Here is a 22,350-nt window from a genome sequence, read left to right on the forward strand (position 1 = left end):
GTGTTGGCAAAGACTCGGACAAACGCTCCCACGCTGCTGTGGGGAAGTAAAACGGGGCAGCCACCACGGAAGACAACATAGCCACTCCTCAAACAAGCCAACACAGAGCTACAGCGACCCACCGAGTCCACTTTTGGTCTATAATCCAAGAATGAAAACCTGTTTCCACAAGAATCCGTCCACAGAGGTTCACAGCTGCATTATCCGTGACAGATGAAAAAGCGACCCGTTATGGTTCCATTTCTAGGAAATGTCCAGAGAAAGCAAATCTATACCAATGCAAAGTAGACTCTTCCTTTAAAAATTAAAAAAAAAAAAAAAGAGAGAGAGAGACACACAAAGAGAGAGAGAGAGTAGTAGCTCAATGGCACACATTTACTGAGCACCCACGGGGAGCCCCTGATGTTAGAAGTAGAGACGGACCAGACGCCACCTGCCTCGGGGAATCAGATCTCAGCCTCTTCCTGGCAGACCCAGCTCTGGCTGGCAACTCTCTACAGTTACGTGTGTTTGGAACCAATTCCAAAATGGAAGGTCCTTCTAAGCCTTCTTCTCAAGAAAGGAGCAGGACATCCACCTCGCCCCAGAAGATGGCCTGACACATACATGAGCAGAGCGATAAGAGTAACTAAACCACACCCTGTCTGTCAGTCTCAGAAATGACTCGAATTCCCTCCACATTCAATTTCCCATCAAGAAGTTGAGGAGGGGCGCCTGGGTGGCTCAGTGGGTTAAGCCGCTGCCTTCGGCTCATGATCTCAGGGTCCTGGGATCGAGTCCCGCATCGGGCTCTCTGCTCAGCAGGGAGCCTGCTTCCCTCTCTCTCTCTCTCTGCCTGCCTCTCTGCCTACTTGTGATCTCTGTCAAATAAATTTAAAAACAATCTTTAAAAAAGAAAAAAAAGAAGAAGTTGAGGAAAAGGGGCACCTGGGTGGCTCAGTCATTAAGTGTCTGCCTTCTGCTGGGGTCATGATCCCAGGGTCCTGGGATTGAGCCTCGCATCAGGCTCCCAGCTCAGTGGGGAGTCTGCTTCTCTCACTCCCACTCCCCCTGCTTTGTTCCCTCTCTCGCGGTCTCTGTCATATAAATAAATAAAATCTTAAAAAAAAAAAAAGAAAAGATGAGGAAACTACTGACTTCACGGGGTTGCCGTGTGGGTTCAATGAGGACCTGTCGGCAGCCTCGGCACACAGGATGGGCTCCCAGGTTTCCCTTCCGCCATCCCAAGTGGTCGCGTGGAGGCCGTGGTGAGATGTAGGGCCATTAGCCACCGGGGGCTTCAGGCTGCTGCTTCCACAGCCCCGGACAGAACAAATGCCCTAAAGGGAGAAGGAAGGACCATGCTCGCGAGACCCGTCCCTGCCTATGAATGTCCCATCTGTGAAAGTTCACAGACACCCAGACGCTAGCAAGGGTGGCGGGCGTGCCTGCCAGTCAGTGCGGCCTCCCTGGGGACCACTGTGCCCCGAGCCCAGGACGCAGCCTTCCCTTCCACCAACTCTTCTTGACATTCAGCCTCTGGAGATAACCGGGGGTGCGCCTGAGGGTTAGCACTAAGAACATTCCCCGAATCGGGGTCTGACATAGCCGAAGAGTAAGCTTCGTGATATCCAAAAATAGAAAATTGACTAAACAAATAAAAATAAAAAGATAAGGTGGAAAGGTTGTAGCCATTTAAAACAAAACAGAAGGCGTGTACTTGGAAAGATTTCCTCTGCAGGAAACCAAAATAAACATCACCGAAAGGACAGGTGTCCTATCGGTGCACACTCCCTGAGTGAAATCTAAGGGCACTTAAAATAAAGCTGGTGTCAGTGTGGCACCTCACAAGGAACAGATCATAGGCTAATTAAAGATTAAGGCGTTGTGTTGTTTTTTTTTTTTTTTTGAAATGTAAAAAATATGCATGGGAATAATTACCAAAGCTACAACCTGGTTTCCCCAGGGAGGAAGCAGTATGTTTAGCTCCACGCATAATAGCTCATCCTTCAGAACAAAGGCCCAAAGCCAGTATGATTCGTCTAAGTTGGAGAGAAGGGTGCATTCCTGTCCTATGGCTGCTGTAACAAGTCACCACAGACTCAGTGACCGGGAACGACACACATTCACGATCCTACACTTGCGCAGGCTGGAAGCCAGGGATGGGTCTCCCGGGGCCAGAGTCAAGGTGTCGGGAGGGCTCTATGCGGGAATCCGTTCCCGTGCCTCTTCCGGCTTCTGGGGGTGGCCCGTGGCTGGTTCATGGACCCCTTCCACCTTCAAAGCAACTAAGCGGACCTCTCTGACCTCCGCTCTATCATCACCTCCTCTCTTCCGATCTGAGTCTCCTCCCTCTGTCTTTCACTTAGGGAACCATTGTGATTACCCTGGGCCCACCCAGCTAACCCAGAGTAATCTTTGCAGCTCAAGATTCTTAACCTCATCACATCTGTAGAGAGCCCTTTGCCCTACAGGGTAACAGAGTCACAGATCCTGGAGATTAGGAGGGGGTGGTGTCCTGGGGAGGAGCAGGGGGGCCTTGTTCTGCTTACCCCAGAGTGCACAGTAATCACGGTCTCCATCATCAGCGTCATCCTAGCGGCAGCAACAGCAGTGGGCTCTTTCTGGGGGCTCTGGGATACTCGTGAGGCGTTATCTCGAAGTGTGCAACGCAATGGGCTCACTTCATCTCCGTGAGAATCCCTTAAGGGAGGCACAACTATGACCCCACTTTTCAGACTGGTACCACGAGAAGCTAACCAACTTGTCCAGGTCGCCGACATTTTAAGTGGCAGTGCTGAGATTCGAACCCAGGCTGTCAGGCCTTAAGACAACAGCTTACAGTAAGAAGTGGACACAATACAGCACAAAACAGAAAAGGCATGACACCTTTAAGGTGTCTTTTATAAAAATGTACCTAGGTCTTGCCAAAAAAAAAAAAAAAAAAAAAAAATCCAGAAGGCTATAGACCAAGTATTCACACACATGCCTCTGGGTCAGGGGGAAGGGGCTGTGACCCTCCCCCAGTTGTAGTTAAAGAGGTTTCTCCTCGTGAAGACATGTTAGTTCTCCGAGGAGAACAAAATCAGAGTTATTTTCATCAGGCCGAGCGCAAGGTGGTCAGAGGAGCTCAGCTCAGAGTTGTCTCCAGCAGACGACTGGTGTAACCAGGAAACTGGTGTAACCTTCCCACTCAGTACCCCAGCTTGGGCCCTTCTCAGCTCTCCGGGAACTTGGGTCCTTCTCCAGCCAGGCCCCAGGCCCAGCGGCAGAGGCCGGCAGCAGCCGGGATCGGGCGGGCATGATGGGGAGGGGACCCCTGCCAATGACATCCCACAGACCCCAGTCCGGAGAGGGGCATCCCACCCCACCCCTGACCATGGGCCCCGCAAGGTCTCTCCGCCCCGTCTGGGTCATGCTGTGCGGACACTAACTTGGCCCGTCTCCATGTTCCTCTTCCTCTCCTTGGAACAGAATCCCTCACATACTAGACACGTCTCACCCCGCAGCCCACGCCCACCCTCGGCCACCAGCGCAGCTTGGGACAGGTGAAAGCTTCCTCCAGCTGTGCTGGGAGAGCGACAGAGGCCCCCCTGCTCTAAACTGGCAATGTCTCCAATTCTATTTCCAAAACATCACCACTGGCCTGTTGATACTCCTGCTCCCCAAGGGCGGGCCTCCCTAGCCTCTAAGGAGAAAGGCCGGGGGGGAGCTGCTGGCCCACCCAAGGCTGGAATCCAGGGGCCCTGAACCCTAAAAGACCCCCTGTGTGCACAAGAAAGAGGAGGTGGTGACCGCTATGTACGGGCCACACACGTGCGCACACACACGCACACACAGCCCTGCAAACATTTCCAGAACACACCCATGCAGGCAATCATTAGCCATCAGGTTCACACCAGTCATGTTACGTACATTTACAAATTTCAACTTCCCAAGGATCCCGCTGGGAAGCTAAGCCATCATCCCATCTCTCGCATGAGAAAACTGAGGCACAGAGAAGCATGGACCACTGAGGGTCATGCGGCCAGTGAGCACAGGGCCGAGACCGGAACCCCTGCATGTGTGGCTATAAAAGGGAAGTTGCCATAGGGATGCCCTAGCTTAACCCCAGATCCTCTCGTCTCTGGGGAGAAATAGGTAGGCAGGGGCTGAGAGGGGCATCTAGCTCCTTTCCCGTCTACTCGACACACACCTACTCGACACACACCCGGGTGGCATCCCCTGTGAGCCAGGCACGGGCGGGGCGCTGGGGACTGCTCGCTGGTCAGCAGGACAGACAGGTGCCTGCCGCCCAGAGCTCGCAGTCTGGGGAGAAGATGGACCACCGAGGGCCTGGCTCCAAGTCATGCCCTCCCAGAGGGCAGGAAATGCCAACACCAGGATTTCTGGCTCCCACTCCAAACGGCACGGCACGTCTGTCTCTTCCAAGACAACAGAAGCCAGGTCCCTTTGCTCCCCTGATACGCGAAAATGCAAGCTCATCTCTAAGGTCCTCTGGGGAGGGGGGCAATCTTCTGAAAGGATTCCCGGAGGGGTCGCTTTTAACAGCTCCCTCCCTGACATCCGGAAGAGATGTGCGAGCACCAGAGCGGACTGACAACTCACTCGACGAGCACGGGGTCCTTCAAAGCAGAGGCTTGATTGCTTGGAGGAGAGAATTCAGGGGCTGTACTTCCCAGAGGCAGGAAAGACATGTAAGCCACGAGGGATCCACAGGAGCGCACGCGAGCCTCCTGACAGCTCTGGCAGGCAGCCACCACCTCCTTCCTTCCCATTTCACAGACGAGCAAACGGAGGCACAGAGAGGGAAGTCTCGTGCCCAAAGTCACACAGCTAAAGAGCTAGAGAGTCAGGATTCAAACCTACACAGGCTGGCCCCACAGTCCACACGGTTAGCCAGTCCTCGTGGCCCAGGTCAAGACCAGTGGAGCTGGGAAGGAAGAGGACACATGAAATAAAGCCAGGGCTCCCAAATTCCTTTATGACCAACTCCAACTTGCCCGTCCTTCTGCAGCCAGATGGACACATCTGGTCACACTCCCCACGCTGCCCCTTGGGCCCCTTTTAAAGGGGAGTGTCTTAGTCTGCTAGGACTGCCATAACAAAATACCACAGACTGGGTAGCTTCAACAACAGAAGTTTATTGTCTCACAGCCCTACAGGCTGGAAGCCCAAGGTCAGGTGGCTGGCAGGGGTGGTTCCTGTGAGGGCTGAGAGGGACAATCCGTCCCGTGCCTCTCCCTGACCTTCTGGCACTGCCGACAACCAGTGGTGTGCCTCAGCTTATAGATGCCCCCTCCCACCCGTGTCCCTCGTCACTGGGCCTTCTGTCCCTGTGTGTCTCTCCCCCTTTTAAGGACACGGTCATACTGGACTAGGGGCCCAGCCGACGCCAGCAGGACCTTAACGAATACATCAGCAAATATCTTATTTCTAAATGAGGTCACATGCGGAGACACAAGGGGTCAGGGCTTCGATGTATGAATCCAGGGGGAGGTCACAATTCAACCCATGGCAGGGACCCACGCCTGCCCATACACCCTGAAGCAGCCAGACCCAGCTCTCCAACAGGAGAGGTCACCTTCCCTGCCCACCCCCAAGAGAGGACACCGGTCTCAAACCAGCCAATCCCTGTGCCCTGGCTCAAAAAGGCCCAGCCAATCACAGGCCTCCCTCAGGAGCCCATCCCCGGGGAGCGGGGACACCTCAGGCTTCCTGGAGGGGCCCGAGTGCAGGAGAGTCAGGCTAGAGAAAGGCTTTGCTGGGGAGGACCTAGCCATGGCTGCGAGGACAAGGAAGGGAGCCCAGTCCGTGGAGAGAAGCCACTGTTCTTGTCACAGACAGGATGGTAAGTCCTCAGTTCCGCCACCTCCCCTTCCCGCTAGGGCCACTTACAGGGTGAGGCTGTTCATTTTCTTGGATTCTTACAAGAACTAACCCCTGCCAACCAAGCCCCTCTCATCATTCTATCCTCCAGCCATCCGTGGGGCTCCTACAGCCACCTCTGCTCCCTCCACAAGTAGGGGCCATGGAAGAGTCTGGAAGATGCCCACCAAACCCACTTCCCATTCTTAATGGCACAGAGGTTGGCCACATTTCCCAGGATTCCTTGCAGCTGATCACATGCCAAGTTCTTGCCAGTGGAAGTCAGGCACCATCCAGCTTGCAGGCCTGGCCCATAAAACCCTTTAAGGCATCTTCCACTCTCCCTCTTCCCCTGCATGTTGGCTGGACATGGAGGCTCCTGAGGTGGTCTCAGGGGTCTTAGGGGATAGTGATGGTGCCAGGCAGCAAGCCCCACCCCTCAATCCCACCCACTGTTTCATGACTTGGGTGATTAACTCGTACTGTATGAAGAAATCTTTGGTTACTGCACTTTGTCCCTGACTCACGTAGAAGCTTGGCTCCCGTGCCCTCTGCCTGGAATGCTCTTCCCACAGAGCTTCCCATGGCGCTCTCCTTCTCACACACTAAGTCTCAGCTCAAAGGTCACCTCCACTGAGAGGCTTCTTGGAGACCAGCCCTACTAACACAGTGTTCTTCACTGGTCACTCTGTCACAGCGCCCGGTTTCTTTCCTTCCTAGCATCCATCACAATCCAAAATGATCAAATGATTAGTTTGGCTTTTTCTTCCCCATAAAACTACAGGCACTAGAGGCTCCTTTACGGATCTCCACTGCCCTGTTCACCACTTCACCCCCAACAGCAAGTGTGACACCCAATACTCACTCCGTCCTCTCTGAGTATTTCCTAAATCAACAAAGGGACAAATTCTAAGAACATCAAGTGATCATTATCCAGGACAGAAAGCGCTTGAACAACCACAGAAACCAAGTCCTTACCTATCCAGCGTACAAGCAGGTCTGAGTCAATACCAAGAATAGTTCGGGGTTCCTGGGTGGTTCCGTCAACTCTTGGATGGATCGTGGTTAAGCGTCCAAATCTCGATTTCAGCTCAGGTCATGATGTCAGTGTTGTGAGATCGAGCCCTACATCAGGCTCCACGCTCAACATGGAGTCTGTTTGTCCCTCTCCCTCTGCTCTCCCCTTCCTGCCCATGCATGCTTTAAGAAAGAAAGAAAGAAAGAAAGAAAGAAAGGAAGGAAGGAAGGAAGAAAGAAAGCAAGCTAGTTTAAAAAAAGGATAAAAAGATCAATTCTATTTTTTACACCAGCAATCTCTATCATGGAGAATATATACCCCAGAGAGGGTCAGGAAGGAAAACCACTATGTAGATGGGAGTTCTAATTTTCATCTCATCCTTTCTATAGTACCATTTGCCTTTACGTTTGGTTAGGACAGTGACAGTGACCGTGACAAGGATGACAAGAGCAGCTAAGACTTGAGCATCTGTCTCCATTGTGTCCAGCAATGTTGAAAGTATTTTCCATGCACTCATTTAATGCTCCCCAAGGTCTCATGCAGTTGGCTCTTCCATTAGTCTTTTTAAAGGCATGGAAATGGGGACACAAAGAGATGACAAGTGGCCCCAGATCACACCCCAGCTAAGAGGCAGGGTTGGGATCAGACCCCAGGCACTGGGATCTAGAGTCTGTGCTATCGTGAACTGGTACTGCACATCTAAATCAACCAATAAATCAGTTTACAGACAGGGAAGACACTGGCTGAGTCTTCTCTCTGATGGGATGTTTGACTGAAAGAATTTGGGTTTCTTCTTAGATGGAACATGCCAGCGGAAAAACAACCACTTCTCCAATGTTTTGAAAACATTTTGAAAAAATAACAACTTTCAAAAATATATATATATATATTTTTTTTAATGACTATGAAGCCCAGGCGGGATTTCAGAACTAGCCGAAAAACAGCAACCACCACCCTTTCACAGGCCCTGGCTGTCCGCACTCATCCACGCCGTGCGGTTTCCTGGCACACCTGTCCCCCAGCAACCCAGCCCCCTTCCTCCCGGCATCTCCAGAAACCCACAGAGCGTGTCCTCTGCACACAGAAGGAAGGGATGCAACAACAAAGTCTGAGCAGAGCCGCTGTTTCTGGGTCCCCAGCAGAGTCCTTCTCTATCATGCACAGAACTGCACCAGCCGAGAGCCCCCAGGAGGACAAAGAAACACAGCAGGAAGAAGATTCAGGACTCTGATGGCAGACAGGACGAGCACAAAGTGTAGTTCTGCCCTTTTGCGGCTGTGTGGCCTTGGGCGCAGCTCCTAGATCCCCAGGACCCCGTGTCCTCGTAAATAGCTCAGGGAGGATGCCTGCGTCCTGGAATCGCTGTGAGGAGCTGACAGGCCAGTGTCCATGACGCGCTTGCACACGGGACCGGTACACAGACAGCACTTGTTAGAGGCGGCTCTTGTCATCAGCCACGCCAGCATCATCCTCGGCGGGGCAAGCCAAGAACCCCACACCAGGGCACCGGGACAGCTCCTATTTCGGAGAACCCCTCAATTCATGGGCAGCCACAACTTGCCAAAAATAAGCAGATGGAGAAAACATGCATAAGCACAAGTGAAAGCCTCAGGAAACAAGCCCATTCAGTGGAGATGGCCGCCATCCACTCCCTCAAAGGAGCTCATGGCCGCACCAGCCCTATTCGGACTCCACAAACAGTGGGAGTCTCGTCAGTTCCTGAGTCACATTCCAGGCCTCCCAAATGCAGAAGATGCAGGAGGATCCTGAAGGTTTAACCCAAGTGGGCTCTTTTCTACAGGAGACTCAGCTGGTGCCCCCGGAAGGAAAGAAAAACCACACACAGAGCAGTTCCCAGCTGTCCCACGAGCTCCCTCCCTATGTTCAGGGGATCTCCAGGAGGCCAGTGCTGGAAGGCATCCCAGTCACCATCTTACCATTCCCTTTGGAAAGCAAGAGGAAGACAGACAGCCAAGGTCAGTGGTTCAAGATCCACAGTCTTCATTACAAGCCAGGCCTTGGGACGCCCCACCAGTGTCTTTTTCTTTTTTCTTTTATTGTGTTACATTCCAGTTATGCAGTACCTCCCACATATTTAAAAAAAAAAAAAAGTACATAAATTCCACTGAACTCTTGCCTATCCTAAAATTCATCTAATTCATACTCGATAGGAGCTATCATCTCACTTTGACAGAGAGGGAAACTGAGGCACAGGGCACACCAGAGTACATACTCTTGAGCTACAAGTCTGGATCCGGAGTCCAGGTGCCCTCACAGTGGCCAAGGACTACCAGCATCTTCTCACCCTGGAACACGCAGGCCTCTCCTCCTCCAAGAGGAGATTCCCCATTTCTTGAACCCAAGTTGGCCTCGATGGCCTGAGCTGGTACAAAGGACGTGCTGGGACTTGGGGCTAAGCCCTAAGAAGTCCTGCCGCTTCCGCCTACAACTCTTGGAACACACCCTCCGGGGGGATGCCAAGCGCCATTGTAAGTCCGACTACTCTGGGACTAGCTAGAGGCAGGAGACACCCAGTACAGCCATTGCCACCAGGGCGCCAGATGTGGGAGTGAAGATTCTGGAACCTTCCAGACCAAGGGACACACCAGTTGAATCCCACCAAATGACCTCAGTCTAGGCCACGAAGAGTAAACTCGCCCAGGGGGGCCCTGCCCTAATCTCTGACCCACAAACCTCCTCGGTCATGGTCAGGGGCGCCCGTGGACCCCACGTCAGGACAGCCAGCCTGTAGGCACCTGGCAGCCTCTCCCTCACCTCTCCCAATGAGAAGCTCCCCTGCGAGGAGGCCTCCCCTATTGCCTACGATGTCCCTCACACCCTGGTGGGTTAAGAGCCGCCCTTCCTCACACGCTACAGGCCAGACCCTCAGTGTGGTCCTTGCCACATGATCCACCCCATGGCTGGCTTCGGAGTCCGTTCCCCACCAGGGCAGGGGCCCCACACTTCTTCCTCTCGCCCCACAGTCCAGCTCCGGACAGGATAGCCAATATGGGCTGAACACGTATGAGTGCCTCTCCGTGGCAGGGTCCAGAGAGACTGTTATACCTACTGACACTTCATGGCTCCAAGCAAAGCAACACGTCACCTGAAATCAGCGTTTCTCCACCTCGTCCCCACAGACAGTCGGTACTGGATTATGATTTGTGGTATGGGCTATCCCATGCATTGTAAGAGGTTTGGAAACATCCGTGATCTGGATCTATGCGATGCCAGGAGCATACGTCCCAACCCCAATGATAACTAAAATTATCTCCAGGCATTGCTACAGGCTCCCGGTTGTGGCGGGGCATTGCGGGTCGGGGAGGGGAAGATCGCCCTGGGGAGAACCACTCCCTGCTTTAGACAGCAGGACCCATGTGTGTCTACTGAGACCCTGGCCTGCATGGGCGGCAGGGCAGGAGTGGGGGAGTTGTGGGATACCTGTCCACAGGTCACACACCATCTGCCAAGGACTCCAAAGCCACCTGTCCGTGCTCCCTCACGCTAGCCAGCAGGCATCCCAGTAACCTGCACGGTCCTGCTAACTAGCAGCCCTGAAGGAACACCACGGCCTGGGTCCCCCTCGGGAGGTCACCCTTAAAACAGCGGGCTGGAAACTTGGCCCTGAGAGGCCTCATCGAGGACCTGGAGGCTTGCTCTCTGAGTGGGCAGGGAGCACGGTTACTAAGCTCTTTCCCCCAGAACTGGCTTTCTCAGCTTCTTTACCAAGAACACAGCCATCTCACACAGGACTGCCGGAGCACGTTTCAAAATGCCAATGGGATCGCGTCATCAGCAAACCCTTCAGTGGACCCCCGCTGCCCTCCAGAAAAAGTCCAAACACATGAGCAAGACTTTGCCACCCCCAGACAAACTGGATACCAGTCGTTAGCAACAAGAATGGCAAACATACCGCAGAGGTTCCCACTGCGTGAGTGCCATCCCCGTGCCACGCACCATCTTGAAGCCATCTGACATATCATTAACTCATCTATTCATTCCCAGCCATAACCCTGCCAGGTGGACACCAGTAGCATTCCCTTTCTAGAGATGAGAGAATTAAATCTCAGAAAGCAGATGGAGCTCGCCCACGGCCACACAGCCATGCTCCTCCAACAGTGCTCCCAATCAAACCCCATGCAGCTTGCACCTTGTGCAACAAAGCTGGCTCCATGAGGATCGGAAGCTAATTGCGTCCACGTCTTCAGTACCTAGGACAGTGCCCGGCAGAGCCCACGCTCACCTACAGAAGGAGGGACAGCAGCATGCGTGGAAGTCTCAGCAGCAGCATACACCAAACCCAGCTCATTACCAGGACCACTGGGGAGCGGATTAAAACACTGAATCCCAAACTACCTGATGAATGATAGTCATCCTCAAACTCTCCAGGGAGAAGACAGAATTGCATTTATTTAACTGAAGGCGGAGAGCTACAGGACATGATTTCAGGAGCCAAAATCCCACCTCACGCCCCTTAGAATGAGCTTCAGGAGAATGTTCCAGTGGCTTGTGCTTTTAAAAGTCCCCCAGGCATTTCTGACTGTCAGTCAAGCTTGGGACCCACTGCCCCCTCTCAGCATGGTACCCCTGCATTTTCCCTGCAGGTCCCCACCCCAGCTCCAACAGGGTTCCAGGCCACTTGGGAGGTCAAGGGCAGCCAAATGTAAGCAAAATTGGGAGGAAAGTTGGATGCTCGCTCACATGGGCATTTTCAAAGCGGGGTTTTGGGCTCTGTGCCACCTGAGACGTGGTTGGCTCCAAAGCCAGGAGAAGCCTTTTGGAAAGCTGTTTCATCTGATTCATGACAAGAAATGGAATGGAGAAAAATGCCAAGATAGCAGAGTCCACCTTTGAATGCCCAAGTTCAGAATCCACTGCAGCATGGTTTCAAGCTTGGGAACAGAGACCTCACGGACGTTGGGGGTCGGGGGGTGGGGTGCTGCCCAACTGCCCTTTGACTCAGAAATAACACTTATAGGAAGCTGTCCTTCAGGGGTGCCCAGGTCAGAAGAATAAGAGCATACGAGAATGACCCCCACACACCGCTGGTGGGAATGCCAAATGCTGTAACCCCCTTGGAAACAGTCTGGCAGTTCCTAAAATAATTAAACATAATTACCATATGACCCAGCAGTTACACTCCCAGGCATATGCCCAAGAGAAATGAAAACATACACCCACTGGAAGACTTACACACGAACGCTCACAGCCACAGGATTCACCGTTGCCACAAAGTAGCAGCAACCCAAAGTCCATCGGTGGGCAGGAAATCCACATGATGGGGTACGGCTCAACCACACAGAGGAATGACGTCCCGACATGCACCCCGGCGCGGATGGACCCTGGGAACGTCATGCCAAGGGAGTGACGCCAGACACTAAAGGCCTCGTATTACAGAATTCCACTTGTAGGAAATGTCCAGAACAGGGCGTTCTACGGAGACAGAATGTGGACTCAGGGTTGCTTAGGGCAGTGGAGACGGGTGAGGGCCGCCAGGGTCAGGGTTTCTTTCTGTGGTGATGAAAAGGTCCTAAAATTGATGGAGGTGGTTGATTGCACAGACCTGTGAATATACTAAAACCCACTGAATTGATCGTTTTCAGTGGCTGAATTGTGTGGTATGTGAATTCTATCTCAATAGCACTATTATAAAAAAAAAAAAAAAAAAGTAGGGGGGGAATGCAAGCATGGCGGCAGCAGCTAATAGCAAAAGACCGGAAATAAACCCCATGTCCATCTCCAGGGGCTCGGACCCTTAGGAACAGTCAGAGGCCACGTGGCCACAAAAGAATCAGGTAGACTCATGTGTGGATCAGAACCCACCTCCAAATAATCATTAGAAAAAGAAACCAAGGTGCAGAAGTTTAAGTAGTAGGGACCCATCCTGAAAAAAAAAAAAAAAAAAAAAAAAAAAAAGGCAACCTGCACAGGACCCAAGCACAGAATACTCCCACATCGGGCTCCTTGCTCAGCGGGGAGCCTGCTTCTCCCTCTGCCTCTGCCTGCCATTCTGTCTGCCTGTGCTCGCTCTCTCTCCCTCTCTCTCTGACAAATAAATAAAATCTTTAAAAAAAAAAGCTACAGAACCCTCAGTGACACACTCTGCCCACCCAGAGCGAATGCCCCTGGTTCTGTGGTTCTTGGTAAAACCAAACAGGCATGTGGCTCGCAAGGCTGGAGTCTCTTCAGCTCCGTCCCTGGGCCAGGAGGAGGGCAGAGCGCTTGACCAGCAGCAGAAACTAAAGGATCCGCCGTGCCGTCGGCAGGACGCACACCCCTGCCAGACCAGGTGAGCCAACGCAATGTCACTTCCAAGCTGGCCCACGCAAGCCTCTGTCGCTCCACCAGGGCGTTTCTGTCCAAACTTCCTGCTCTAAACCCCAGCGGAGGAGACCCAGACAGAATGGCCACACGTGCATCTCCAGAAGAAGGAGAGAAGGTATGGAGCCAGCACGCGCATACGGGGAGGGGACAGGTGCACGGGCCGGGGCTCCAGGGTCACTCACAGAAACCCTCGATCTTGTCGGCGGTCTTGCTCCAGGCCACCTGGCGGGTCTCCATGATGACTTGGACGGTCCTCCGCTCCGGGGTGGACTTGCGGAAGCTGAACACGGTCATCACCGTGCCCAGCTCCAGCGCCCTCTTGATCTGACTCTTCTCGTGTTCGGGGAGGGCGTCCACGTTGGCCGGGGCAGTCATTGTCGGCAGAAGAGGGGGTGGGAGGAGTGAGGGGAGAGGATGCTAGAAGGGCAGAATAAAGGAGTGAGTTGGTTTTTGTTAACTGGGTCAGGGGGATGAGTTAACAGCTGAAATCCTGTCTCGTGCCCATCAGCAGGACTTCTAGAAGGAGGTGCTGGTGGCGGGGAATCGTGGACCGTTCAGACCGCCTGTCTAGGACACAGAGGTTTAAATAGAACTGGAGGTGGGGGAGGACCCCCCTGGCCCAGTGACTGAACGGTTATCCTGACTTTGAATAACCAAATCACCCCAGCCCGGCAGTGACCCCTACCGTCCTACAGGCTTCCACGCTGTCAAAGATTTGAATAGCCAAAGCAGCCCAGTTGGGCCCCAGTCCCCCTGCCCCGCCCCGCCCCAGCATCCTTTTCTGTTCTGTCTAGACTCTCCTCAGCATCCCCTTACTTCCTCCGTGAAGTTGGGAACAGAAAAAAATAATATTAAGCCACATCAGAATGTGTCTGTGAAGACCTCTGCATGGAAACGGAGCCAAAAGGAGAGAAAATGTCAGGGCCCGGCAGCCCCAAGTTCGAGGCCTGGTGTGTGGCCCTGGACCGGCTGCGGGACCTCCACAAGTCTCAGCTGCATCCCTTCTGTAACAGGCTGTTGGGATGGCGAGGGGCACCCCGCATTCTGCTCAGCGAACAATAGGCATTCTGGAGCACCACTCAGGCACACAGAGAGACGCAAGACCCCAAATCCTGCAGCCATCCAGGTCTGGCCATACTCACACCCACATCCAAACCATCAGCAAATGCAATTCATCCTCCCCGCTCCTGGGCTCCTCCCAGGATCTCACACCTGGATTGTTCTCATTGCCCAGCTGGTCTCCTGCTTCTGCCCCAGCCCCTACCGTCCAGTGCAGATCGGGAGCTAGATGGAGGGCACCTTTCAAACAAGATGAAATCCCATCAACCCCTCTGACCAGTGTGCTGTCGTGGTGGCCTGAGCACTGGCTCTGGAACCCCCCACTCTGCAGAGGGGAGCCCAAGGGAAGACCTTCTAGACCCTCCCCCACCCCTGAGCCTTATTTCCTTGGAAAGGGGAAGACAGACCTCCAAGGTTCTTGGAAAGATTAAACTGGATAGTATATCTTGGGGCCCTTCAAACAGTGATGCAAAGTCAGGGATCCCCAGATTTAGCTATTGCTACTACTGCCATCAACTGTTCCCTGCGTCTTGTCTCCTCCCCACTGCCCTCCCCCAAATCCCACAGGATTAGGAGCCCACAGCGTTACTCTGTAGAGAGGCAGGTGTTCAGCCAAGGTCATGCAAGCCTTCCCTCTGGATCTGCCTTTGGAATGCCTCCTGCCAAGCTGCTCATAATGAGGGCCTCAGTTCCCTCATCTGTAAAATGGGGATAATAACAGTCTCAAGGGGGGCACTGAAAAGACTGAAAGCTACAACATATGTTCAGTCCCAGCCTTTGGCAGGGCCTCAGGTAGCAGTCATCCAGCCGTTGTTCAATATGATGAGGGTTCCCTCTGTGCCGGGAACTGAGCTGGGGACTGGCATTCAAATGAGAGAGAGTGGGGAGAGGCCCAGGCCTTGCCCTTTGTCCCCTCCTCCCTCCAGCTCACACCTATTGCCAAAGGCACCTTCCACAGGTATCTGGCAGCTGGAGATAAAACCATGATTTCCACCTGCTCTCTCCCCACTTGGAATCACACCTGTCAGCTCAACCCCTACTTAGAGAGGTAGGAGGAAGCTTCTGGGAGGAGAGGGTATCTGAATCCAATTCTTCTAAAAGGTGAAGCAGGAGGGAACAGTGTTCTCATCGGAGGAACAGGCTTAAGCAAAGGCCCAGCACACTGCAGGCCTCACAGGCTGGGCCACAGACTCGGAGATGAGCCTCCTGCCTCATTGCCCCATCTTCCAGTCAAGCCCGTGAACAAGGTGCTCGTGACCAGTCTCATCCTGGTGAACCAGCTGTTTACCGGCTTTCCCCAGGGGGCCTGCACCTGCTATACCTGGTTTATCTCATGAAACTCAACGAGAACGATCAGAGGTGAAAACCCAAATCCTGAGAGGGAAAATTACGTGTCAAGGTCACACAGGAACCTGGCAGCACGGGGATGAGAACCCTGCTCTGAATCCCATGTCCCCACTCATTCAGCATCTGCCTTCTGGAACTCAGAATTCTGCAGCAGAATCTGGACCGAAAGTAACTAGTTTGGCCCTCCCACCCCTCTCAAGAGAGTGTGAAGGCCTTGTCCAAGGTCACGCAGCTGGAAAGCGGCAGGAGGAGGATCTGCACCTGTTCCCAGCTCTGCAGCTATCCACTGGGCTGACCACTCCCCAGCCAGGTGCCCCTGGAGTTCCCTCCTCGGTCTCCAGGCCAACGTACAGCAGGGCATAAACAGGGGACACGTACTCTCTCACAACACCTCCACCCCGGTTAAACCTGCCTGCCCGGAGGCACGGGGACCCTCAGTTGTTTCTGACTCTGGCTCTGGGAAGGCCTTAGACATAACCTCCCCCAAGATTCCGGTTACTTCCACTCAGAAGCCCAGTGGATTGGGCTTCTGTTGCCTCTCGCCAAGAACCAGAAAGAGGTCCTCATAGCCACTAGATCCTCGCAGTCAACCAACAAAATCCAGCCAGCTCCTGACTTGGGCTTCCAGAGTCTGATGCTTCAGCAACTAAGGCAAGGACATGTCCAAGGCCTTCTCCCCAAGGGAGGGCACTAGCCATCATAGGCAATTTCCATTTTGCTTTTGCTGAAAGAAAGAGGAAGGAAGGAAGGAAGGAAGGAAGAAGAAAGAGAAAGAAAGAAAGAAAGAAAGAAAGAAAGAAAGGAAGGAAGGAAGGAAGGAAGGGAGAAAGGAAAGAATGAAAGACAGGGCTTTGAAATCCTTTTTTTTTTTTTTTTGGTCCTGTTTCTCATCCTCCTTGGCTAACTTTGCAAAATGACTTATGGTGTCTGAGATTTAATAAGAGGTTTTGCCATTTCCACTTGTCATGTTCTTCTTGAAATAAACTTCTGGGCTACCAGGACCCAAACCAGGAAGCAGGGAAGTTTTCTCCTCCTTGGTGTACGTTAAGCCCATACAGAGGTGCACATGAAATCCCACAGAACAATCCTCTGTTAAACTCTGCACAGTCACATCACAGGGAAGTAGCTGACCCCCCAGCAGCTCAAAGGAAGGTGGGGACTGCTGCGTCTCCCCCCACCCTGCAACAGGAGATTTTTGCTGGAGGAACAGCCAGTGTCAACCACTGTAGGGAGGAAGGAGAAGGAGTGTTTTTGTTTTTGTTTTTTAAGGGGGCAACCTGTGATCATCTATTAAACTGTGAAACATGCAAATGCTTTGATCAGCAATCACCTAGGTGCAGAAACACAAAAATGTTCGCAGAAGCATTATTTGTAACAGAAAAGAACACCACTGGCAGGGAGGTCCCTTACAGAACTCACGGGACAGGCACAATAAAGAGGGCTCAGTAGCTATCAGATAGCAGGAAAATTTCCAAACAATGGGATCCAGAAAGATTCACAAAAGAGGTGAAAAAAGAGTGGCAAACCTGTATGCATCATAGAATTAGGTTTTTTCAAAGGCTGCGTGGGTATAAACCTAGCGAAAGTGGTTACTTTCAGAGGAGGGGACGGGAGAGATGAGGTCTTGACTTTTTATTAATTTAAGAGGTAACATACGGATGAGCTTTTCGTTCTTGGGTTTTTACTGTTTTCTAAATTAAGAAAGGTTCTAAAGTTTTCTTGCTTGCAATTTCTCACCAACTCCACCCAGCAAAAGGGCTATTCATGGGGTCCCCACGTTGCCTCTTCTAGACAAGCGTGACACTCTCAAGGTGGTGGGGAAGCATGTAGGAAGGGAGAAGAGAGGTGGGGATGGCAGGACCAGCTTGGGGAGACGGCAGCAGCATTAGGCACTTTCTGCACCCATGAAGCCTGAACTGGTATACATACACAAGGCACACACACCTTTGCAGCAGCCTAAGTGCCTGGGCCCGGCATGGGCCCCCAAATCGGCCTCTCTCTGCAAAACTGTAGCTAAGGATGATGGCCAAGCCCCAAGCAAGGCCCTTAGCCAGGGAGGGTCAAGAATTGGTCAGGGCACCCTTTTCATAGATGGGCCCCAATTCTCAAAAGCCGTGGAACGTAGCTTTGAGTAGGCCCAGTATCCTGGGTAAGGAACTGAGGCACAGAGAGGTTCTTCAACGTGCCCAGGGTCACACAGCTGGAACTGACATTCAAATTAAGTGATTAACAAGGCCACCTGTGTCCTTGTGCCACGTCACCCCCCTCAACCCACCAGACTTTTTCAGTCCGTTTTAAGATCAGAGCGCTCGAAGAGCCCCTCCCCATTCTCCACCAGACTCCAGGCGCCAACCCTTGTTAAAAAGAGCCGTTTTCCCTCAAATGCTTCCGCGATGGGGCGGGATGACCTCGTTGGGATTCCAAACCATAACCAGGAAAACGCACAAACACATATAATTATGCACACAACTGTGGGGTGGGAGCGGGAATCGCGAATCCCCCGACACTCTGCCAGTCTCTTCTGGGCGAGGGCTGCGCCGGCCGTGGTATCAACCCGCCACCCACCCGCCCGCACCCACCTGCGTGATACCCCGCAGTGCCGGGGGCGCGCCCGGCCGCCCGCAGTCAGCGAGCCCCGGGCACCGACGTGGCCGGGAAACACAGCCAGACCCCACGCGGGGCCCGCGGCCACCGGAGCCTTGAACGCCGACGCCAGCGCGACCCACCCGACCGCGAGCGGCGCCGCCTCCTCCGGGTTCCCATTCAAAGCCGGGGCGTCCGCCCGCAGGGAGCGCCGAGATGGCGCCGCTCCCGGTGAGGAAGTGGCGGGCGGCCAGGCCCCGACCCCCCGCCTGCGCCGCCCGGCCCGGGGCACAGCAGGCAGGGGGCCCCCGACGGCGCGCCCCGCTCCCGCCCGCGCCCCGCCGCGCTCCTCCACTCCGAGCGCGGGTTCCCACCGCACCCCGGGCGCCCGCGCGCGCTCCCGCCCAGCCAGGCCGCTCACCTGGCCGTGCCCCCGCCGCGGGTCCCGGCTCCGGGCACTCCCTGCGGCGCGCGCCCTCCAACGCGGCCGCCGCGACTTCTGCTTCGGCCGCGGCCGCGCGCCACGTGACTCCTGGGGGCCGCCCCGCGCGCCCCGGCCCGCCCCCGGCGCCCCGAGGCCGCCCTGCCCCGCCCGCCGCGCCGCGCACCCCAGGCTCCTCGTCCGCGGTCGGGGAGGAAACTGAGGCCGCGGGCGCGCGCCGGGCGGGGCGGGGGTGGGGGACAAGCTGCCCGAGGAGCCGCAGGCGCCCGCGTAGCATTTATGCGGCGCCCCCCGCGTCCAGGTGCTGGGCGTGCAACCAAGAAACTGATCCTCACCTGGACACCGCCGTTCGCGGCCCGGAGTTTGAAGTGGGCACCGAGGCTGCGCTGGTGTCCGACCGCCTCCTGCTCCCGGGGCCAAACCACTTCAGTACGCCCAGCCTCAGTTTCCCCATCTGTCAGGCGGATCGGAGCAGCGCTGGCCCCAAAGTTTGTTGTAAGGAAGCTAGAATTGGGAACCGATCTCCCCGTTTCCCAGTAAGATTTTTTTTAATGGCTCCCCTTGTGAGCTAAGCACATGAAGGAGGTCTTTAGGTGCCTACTTGGGCCGCTTAGTTGACGGCTCTTTTCCATTCTTGTGTTTCCCGAAATCATGTTATTCCAACTTCTCGCGCGCACCTTTGACGCGGGTGTCTCCGTGGTGATTCAAGCCAGCCTGCGGGTCGCCTACAGAGCCCTCGGAGCGTTTTTTGAAACTCTGAATGTTGCCCCGACTGCAAATGTGCTAAGAGAAGCCACAGGACACATTCACCAACCTCAAAAATCCATAGAATTCTTTCTTTCCCTGCCCCGGTGACTAGGCACCAAGGACCCCTTACTGTCCTGTTTTCTAACGAGATCTTTGAAAGGCTTCTTAAAACGTTAGCCACTTGGAATGATGGGGTCAATTTCCAAGAAATAATACCTAACTCTAGGTTAAATTTCTTGGCCTTTTTTTTTTTTTTTGTAAATACTCCCAACTTAATATTTATTTCCATCAAGCTTTTTAACATTTTTATTTTGGTACCTTTTATTTATACCGTGTGCATGATACCTTTGTGCAACCATATATGTATAGAATTTACTATTCCAAAATCTGCTTGTATAAGGAAGCATGTTGAATCTCTTGCTGACGAAAGGACACTGTGTGCAATCAGAAGTTTTGGAGATCACTACTGGCAGCCTTGGCTCCTAACCTCTGTCCAAACAGATGCTAATTCTGGCTGGAGCTTTCCCTGGTCCCTGGGGTCAAGCGAGAAAAGAAGAACATGTAGTCCACACTTCTAACCTGCAGTCGTAAGCCTACAGCGTCTTGGCAGCTAAAATATCTGAGTGAGATGATGGTCACAGTAGATGGTTTGCTTCTTCATATTTTTTTTCTTTGCTTTTCTTCTCTGCCTCATTGTTTATCTTCAAGTGAACAGCTAAAGGCGTCTGCTGCAATGAATGGGAGTTGCTGGGGTTCCTCATCTCCTTTTCCTAAACTTCAGCTCGTTTGGTCAAAATAATTGGGACATTAGCGCCTCCCCAACCCCACTGCCTTCTGGGAGGACTCAAATACAAAGCGACACTACCTACTGTGCTTTGGAAGAGAAGCCACCCTCTCAAAGGAAAAAAAAAGAAAGAAAGAAAGAAGAAAAGGACCCTTCACAGGGAGGACCCAAGGGTGTTAAGTCAGTGGGGTCTGGAGGCAGGATTTGAACACTGGTCTGTGTGGTGCCAGCACCCACAGGCTCATAGCCACACTGCCCATCCAAAACATTACCAGGCATTCAGGCAGGGAGAAGTGAAGCTGTAACCACTCCACACAGATTCACAAATGGGTCAGGAAGTGACCTCAAAGGGTAGAGGGAACTTTCTTTTCCTTTTCATATAAAAAGAAAGAAGGGGGAAGGAAGAATAACCTGAAAAAAATTGTCTTTTCATCAAAATTGCCTTAATTTTTATCCTGTGTTCCTCGCCAGTGCTCGGAATGTACTTTTTTTTTTTTTACCCCATAACCCTCTTCCATTGGCTAACCGCCATGGTGCCCTGGACCATTAGGCCCTTGGTGTTTCTGTTTCCATCTCTGCAAAATGGGCATAATAACCCAACCTGCCTCCCCAGGCGGTGGTGAGGATTAAATGTGACAAGCTAAAACAGGCATCCTGCTTCAACTGTCAGAGCTGCTTTTAATGTTGTCATTGGAAAGAAGAAGAGCCCTGTGGTGTAGCAGGAAAGTGTGGACTTGAACAGGGAGACCTAGATTCAAACCACTTTCTTAGCTGTGTGACCTTACGCTGGTCACTCACCCTCTCTGAACCTCCAGTTTCCCCAACATTCCATCCTTTGGGATGTCCAAAATAGGCAAATCTATAGGGACAGAAAGTAGACTAGTGGTTGCCTAGGACTGAGGGCATGTAAGTACTGGAAGGTGATGACTGAGGGGTACAGGGTTCCCCTTTGATGAGAAAGTTCAAAAATTGTGAAGGTATTGGAACGGGACTGTGAATATACCCAAAGCCGTTGCACCATACGTTTTAGGAGGCCGAATTGTGTATATAAGACATATCTCAATAAAGTTGTTAAAAAAAAAATCTACCTTAGAAAGTTGTTATAAAGAATTCAAGGTAGTGGGTAACGCAGAGCCGAGCAAAACACAGCTTTCGATAAGTAACAGCCTCTCACTGTGTTACCTGCTACGTGGTGGGCCTTCCGAACCTGGCCCCTTCTCCCCAGGCCCCAGTGAAGCCCCTCTCCCTTCTGGCCTCCCCCTCCCCCAGAGCCAAAAATGAGCAGAAAACCCAAGAGCCTTTGCGTTTGGTTTCCTTTCCCGACATTGTTCAGAGAAGTGCACGTCCCCTGGGGACAAGCGCAGTCCCAGCTGCTGGCTGGCCGGCCTCGGTGAGAGGAAGTACCACTCAGAGCTGGCTTCAGACCTTGTCAGGGTTGGGCCAGGCCTGGCAGCTGGGAAGGCGGGGGGTGGGGAGAGCCTCTGCTATTTTCTTTCTCAGTTTTATTGAGGGATGACTGTTCTACAAGAAGCTGCCCACAATTAATGTGTACAAGCTGGTAAGTTTGGATACGTGTACACTTGTGTAACCATCACCACAACCAAGGTAACAAACCTATCCAACTCCTCCAAATGCTTCCCTGTGTCCCTTTGTCACTGTAGTTGCTTTTGATGTTATATTGTGTGTGGGGGGAGTGGGTGGGTGTGTGGGTGGGTGGTGAGAAGGCTTCTGGGCCCTCAACACGTCTAGATGTGCAATCCATTATTGTCAACTGTAGACACGATGTTGCACAGCAGAGCTCTAGAATTTACTCAGCTTGGGGGACAGAAACTTTGCAACCATTGAACACCTCCCCTTTCCCCTCTCCTCTCAGCTTCTGGCAACTGCCATTCTATTCTCCGAGTCTAGAAGCTCGAGTCCCTTGGGTGTCTCACGGGAGAGGAGTCATGCCACGGCTGTCCTCGGCCTGGCTTACCTGGCTTAGCACGATGTCCTCCAGGTCCATCCACATTGCAGCAAATGGTAGGATTTCCTGCCTTTTTTTTTTTTTTTAATTTATTTTATTTATTTATTTATTTATTTGGATCTCCTGCTTTTTAAAGGCAGAAAAACCATCGTGGGTACAGATGCCATTTTCTTCACTGCGTCTCTGTTGGACGTGTACATTGTTTCTGCATCTCGGGTGGTGTGATTCATTCA

At 53.0% G+C, this 22,350-nt stretch overlaps 1 protein-coding gene across 2 annotated transcripts in view; it reads right to left on the reverse strand.

Annotated features, from left to right (window-relative positions):
• The window catches only part of PLCG2 (phospholipase C gamma 2), a 142,219-nt gene extending 123,528 nt beyond the window's left edge, over positions 1-18,691 (reverse strand). For both annotated transcript variants that reach the window (XM_032853885.1, XM_032853886.1), the window contains exons 1-2: positions 18,600-18,691; positions 13,372-13,606 (exon numbers count right to left, since the gene is read on the reverse strand). In XM_032853885.1, the coding sequence (XP_032709776.1) occupies positions 13,372-13,564 (193 nt within the window). In that variant the 5' untranslated portion in view covers positions 13,565-13,606; positions 18,600-18,691. The remainder of the gene's footprint in view (positions 1-13,371; positions 13,607-18,599) is intronic.
• Between the last annotated feature and the right edge of the window lie 3,659 nt (positions 18,692-22,350).

This window comes from Lontra canadensis, unplaced genomic scaffold (assembly GCF_010015895.1).
Source record: "Lontra canadensis isolate GAN:19392208 unplaced genomic scaffold, GSC_riverotter_1.0 scaffold8, whole genome shotgun sequence".
NCBI lineage: Eukaryota > Metazoa > Chordata > Mammalia > Carnivora > Mustelidae > Lontra > Lontra canadensis.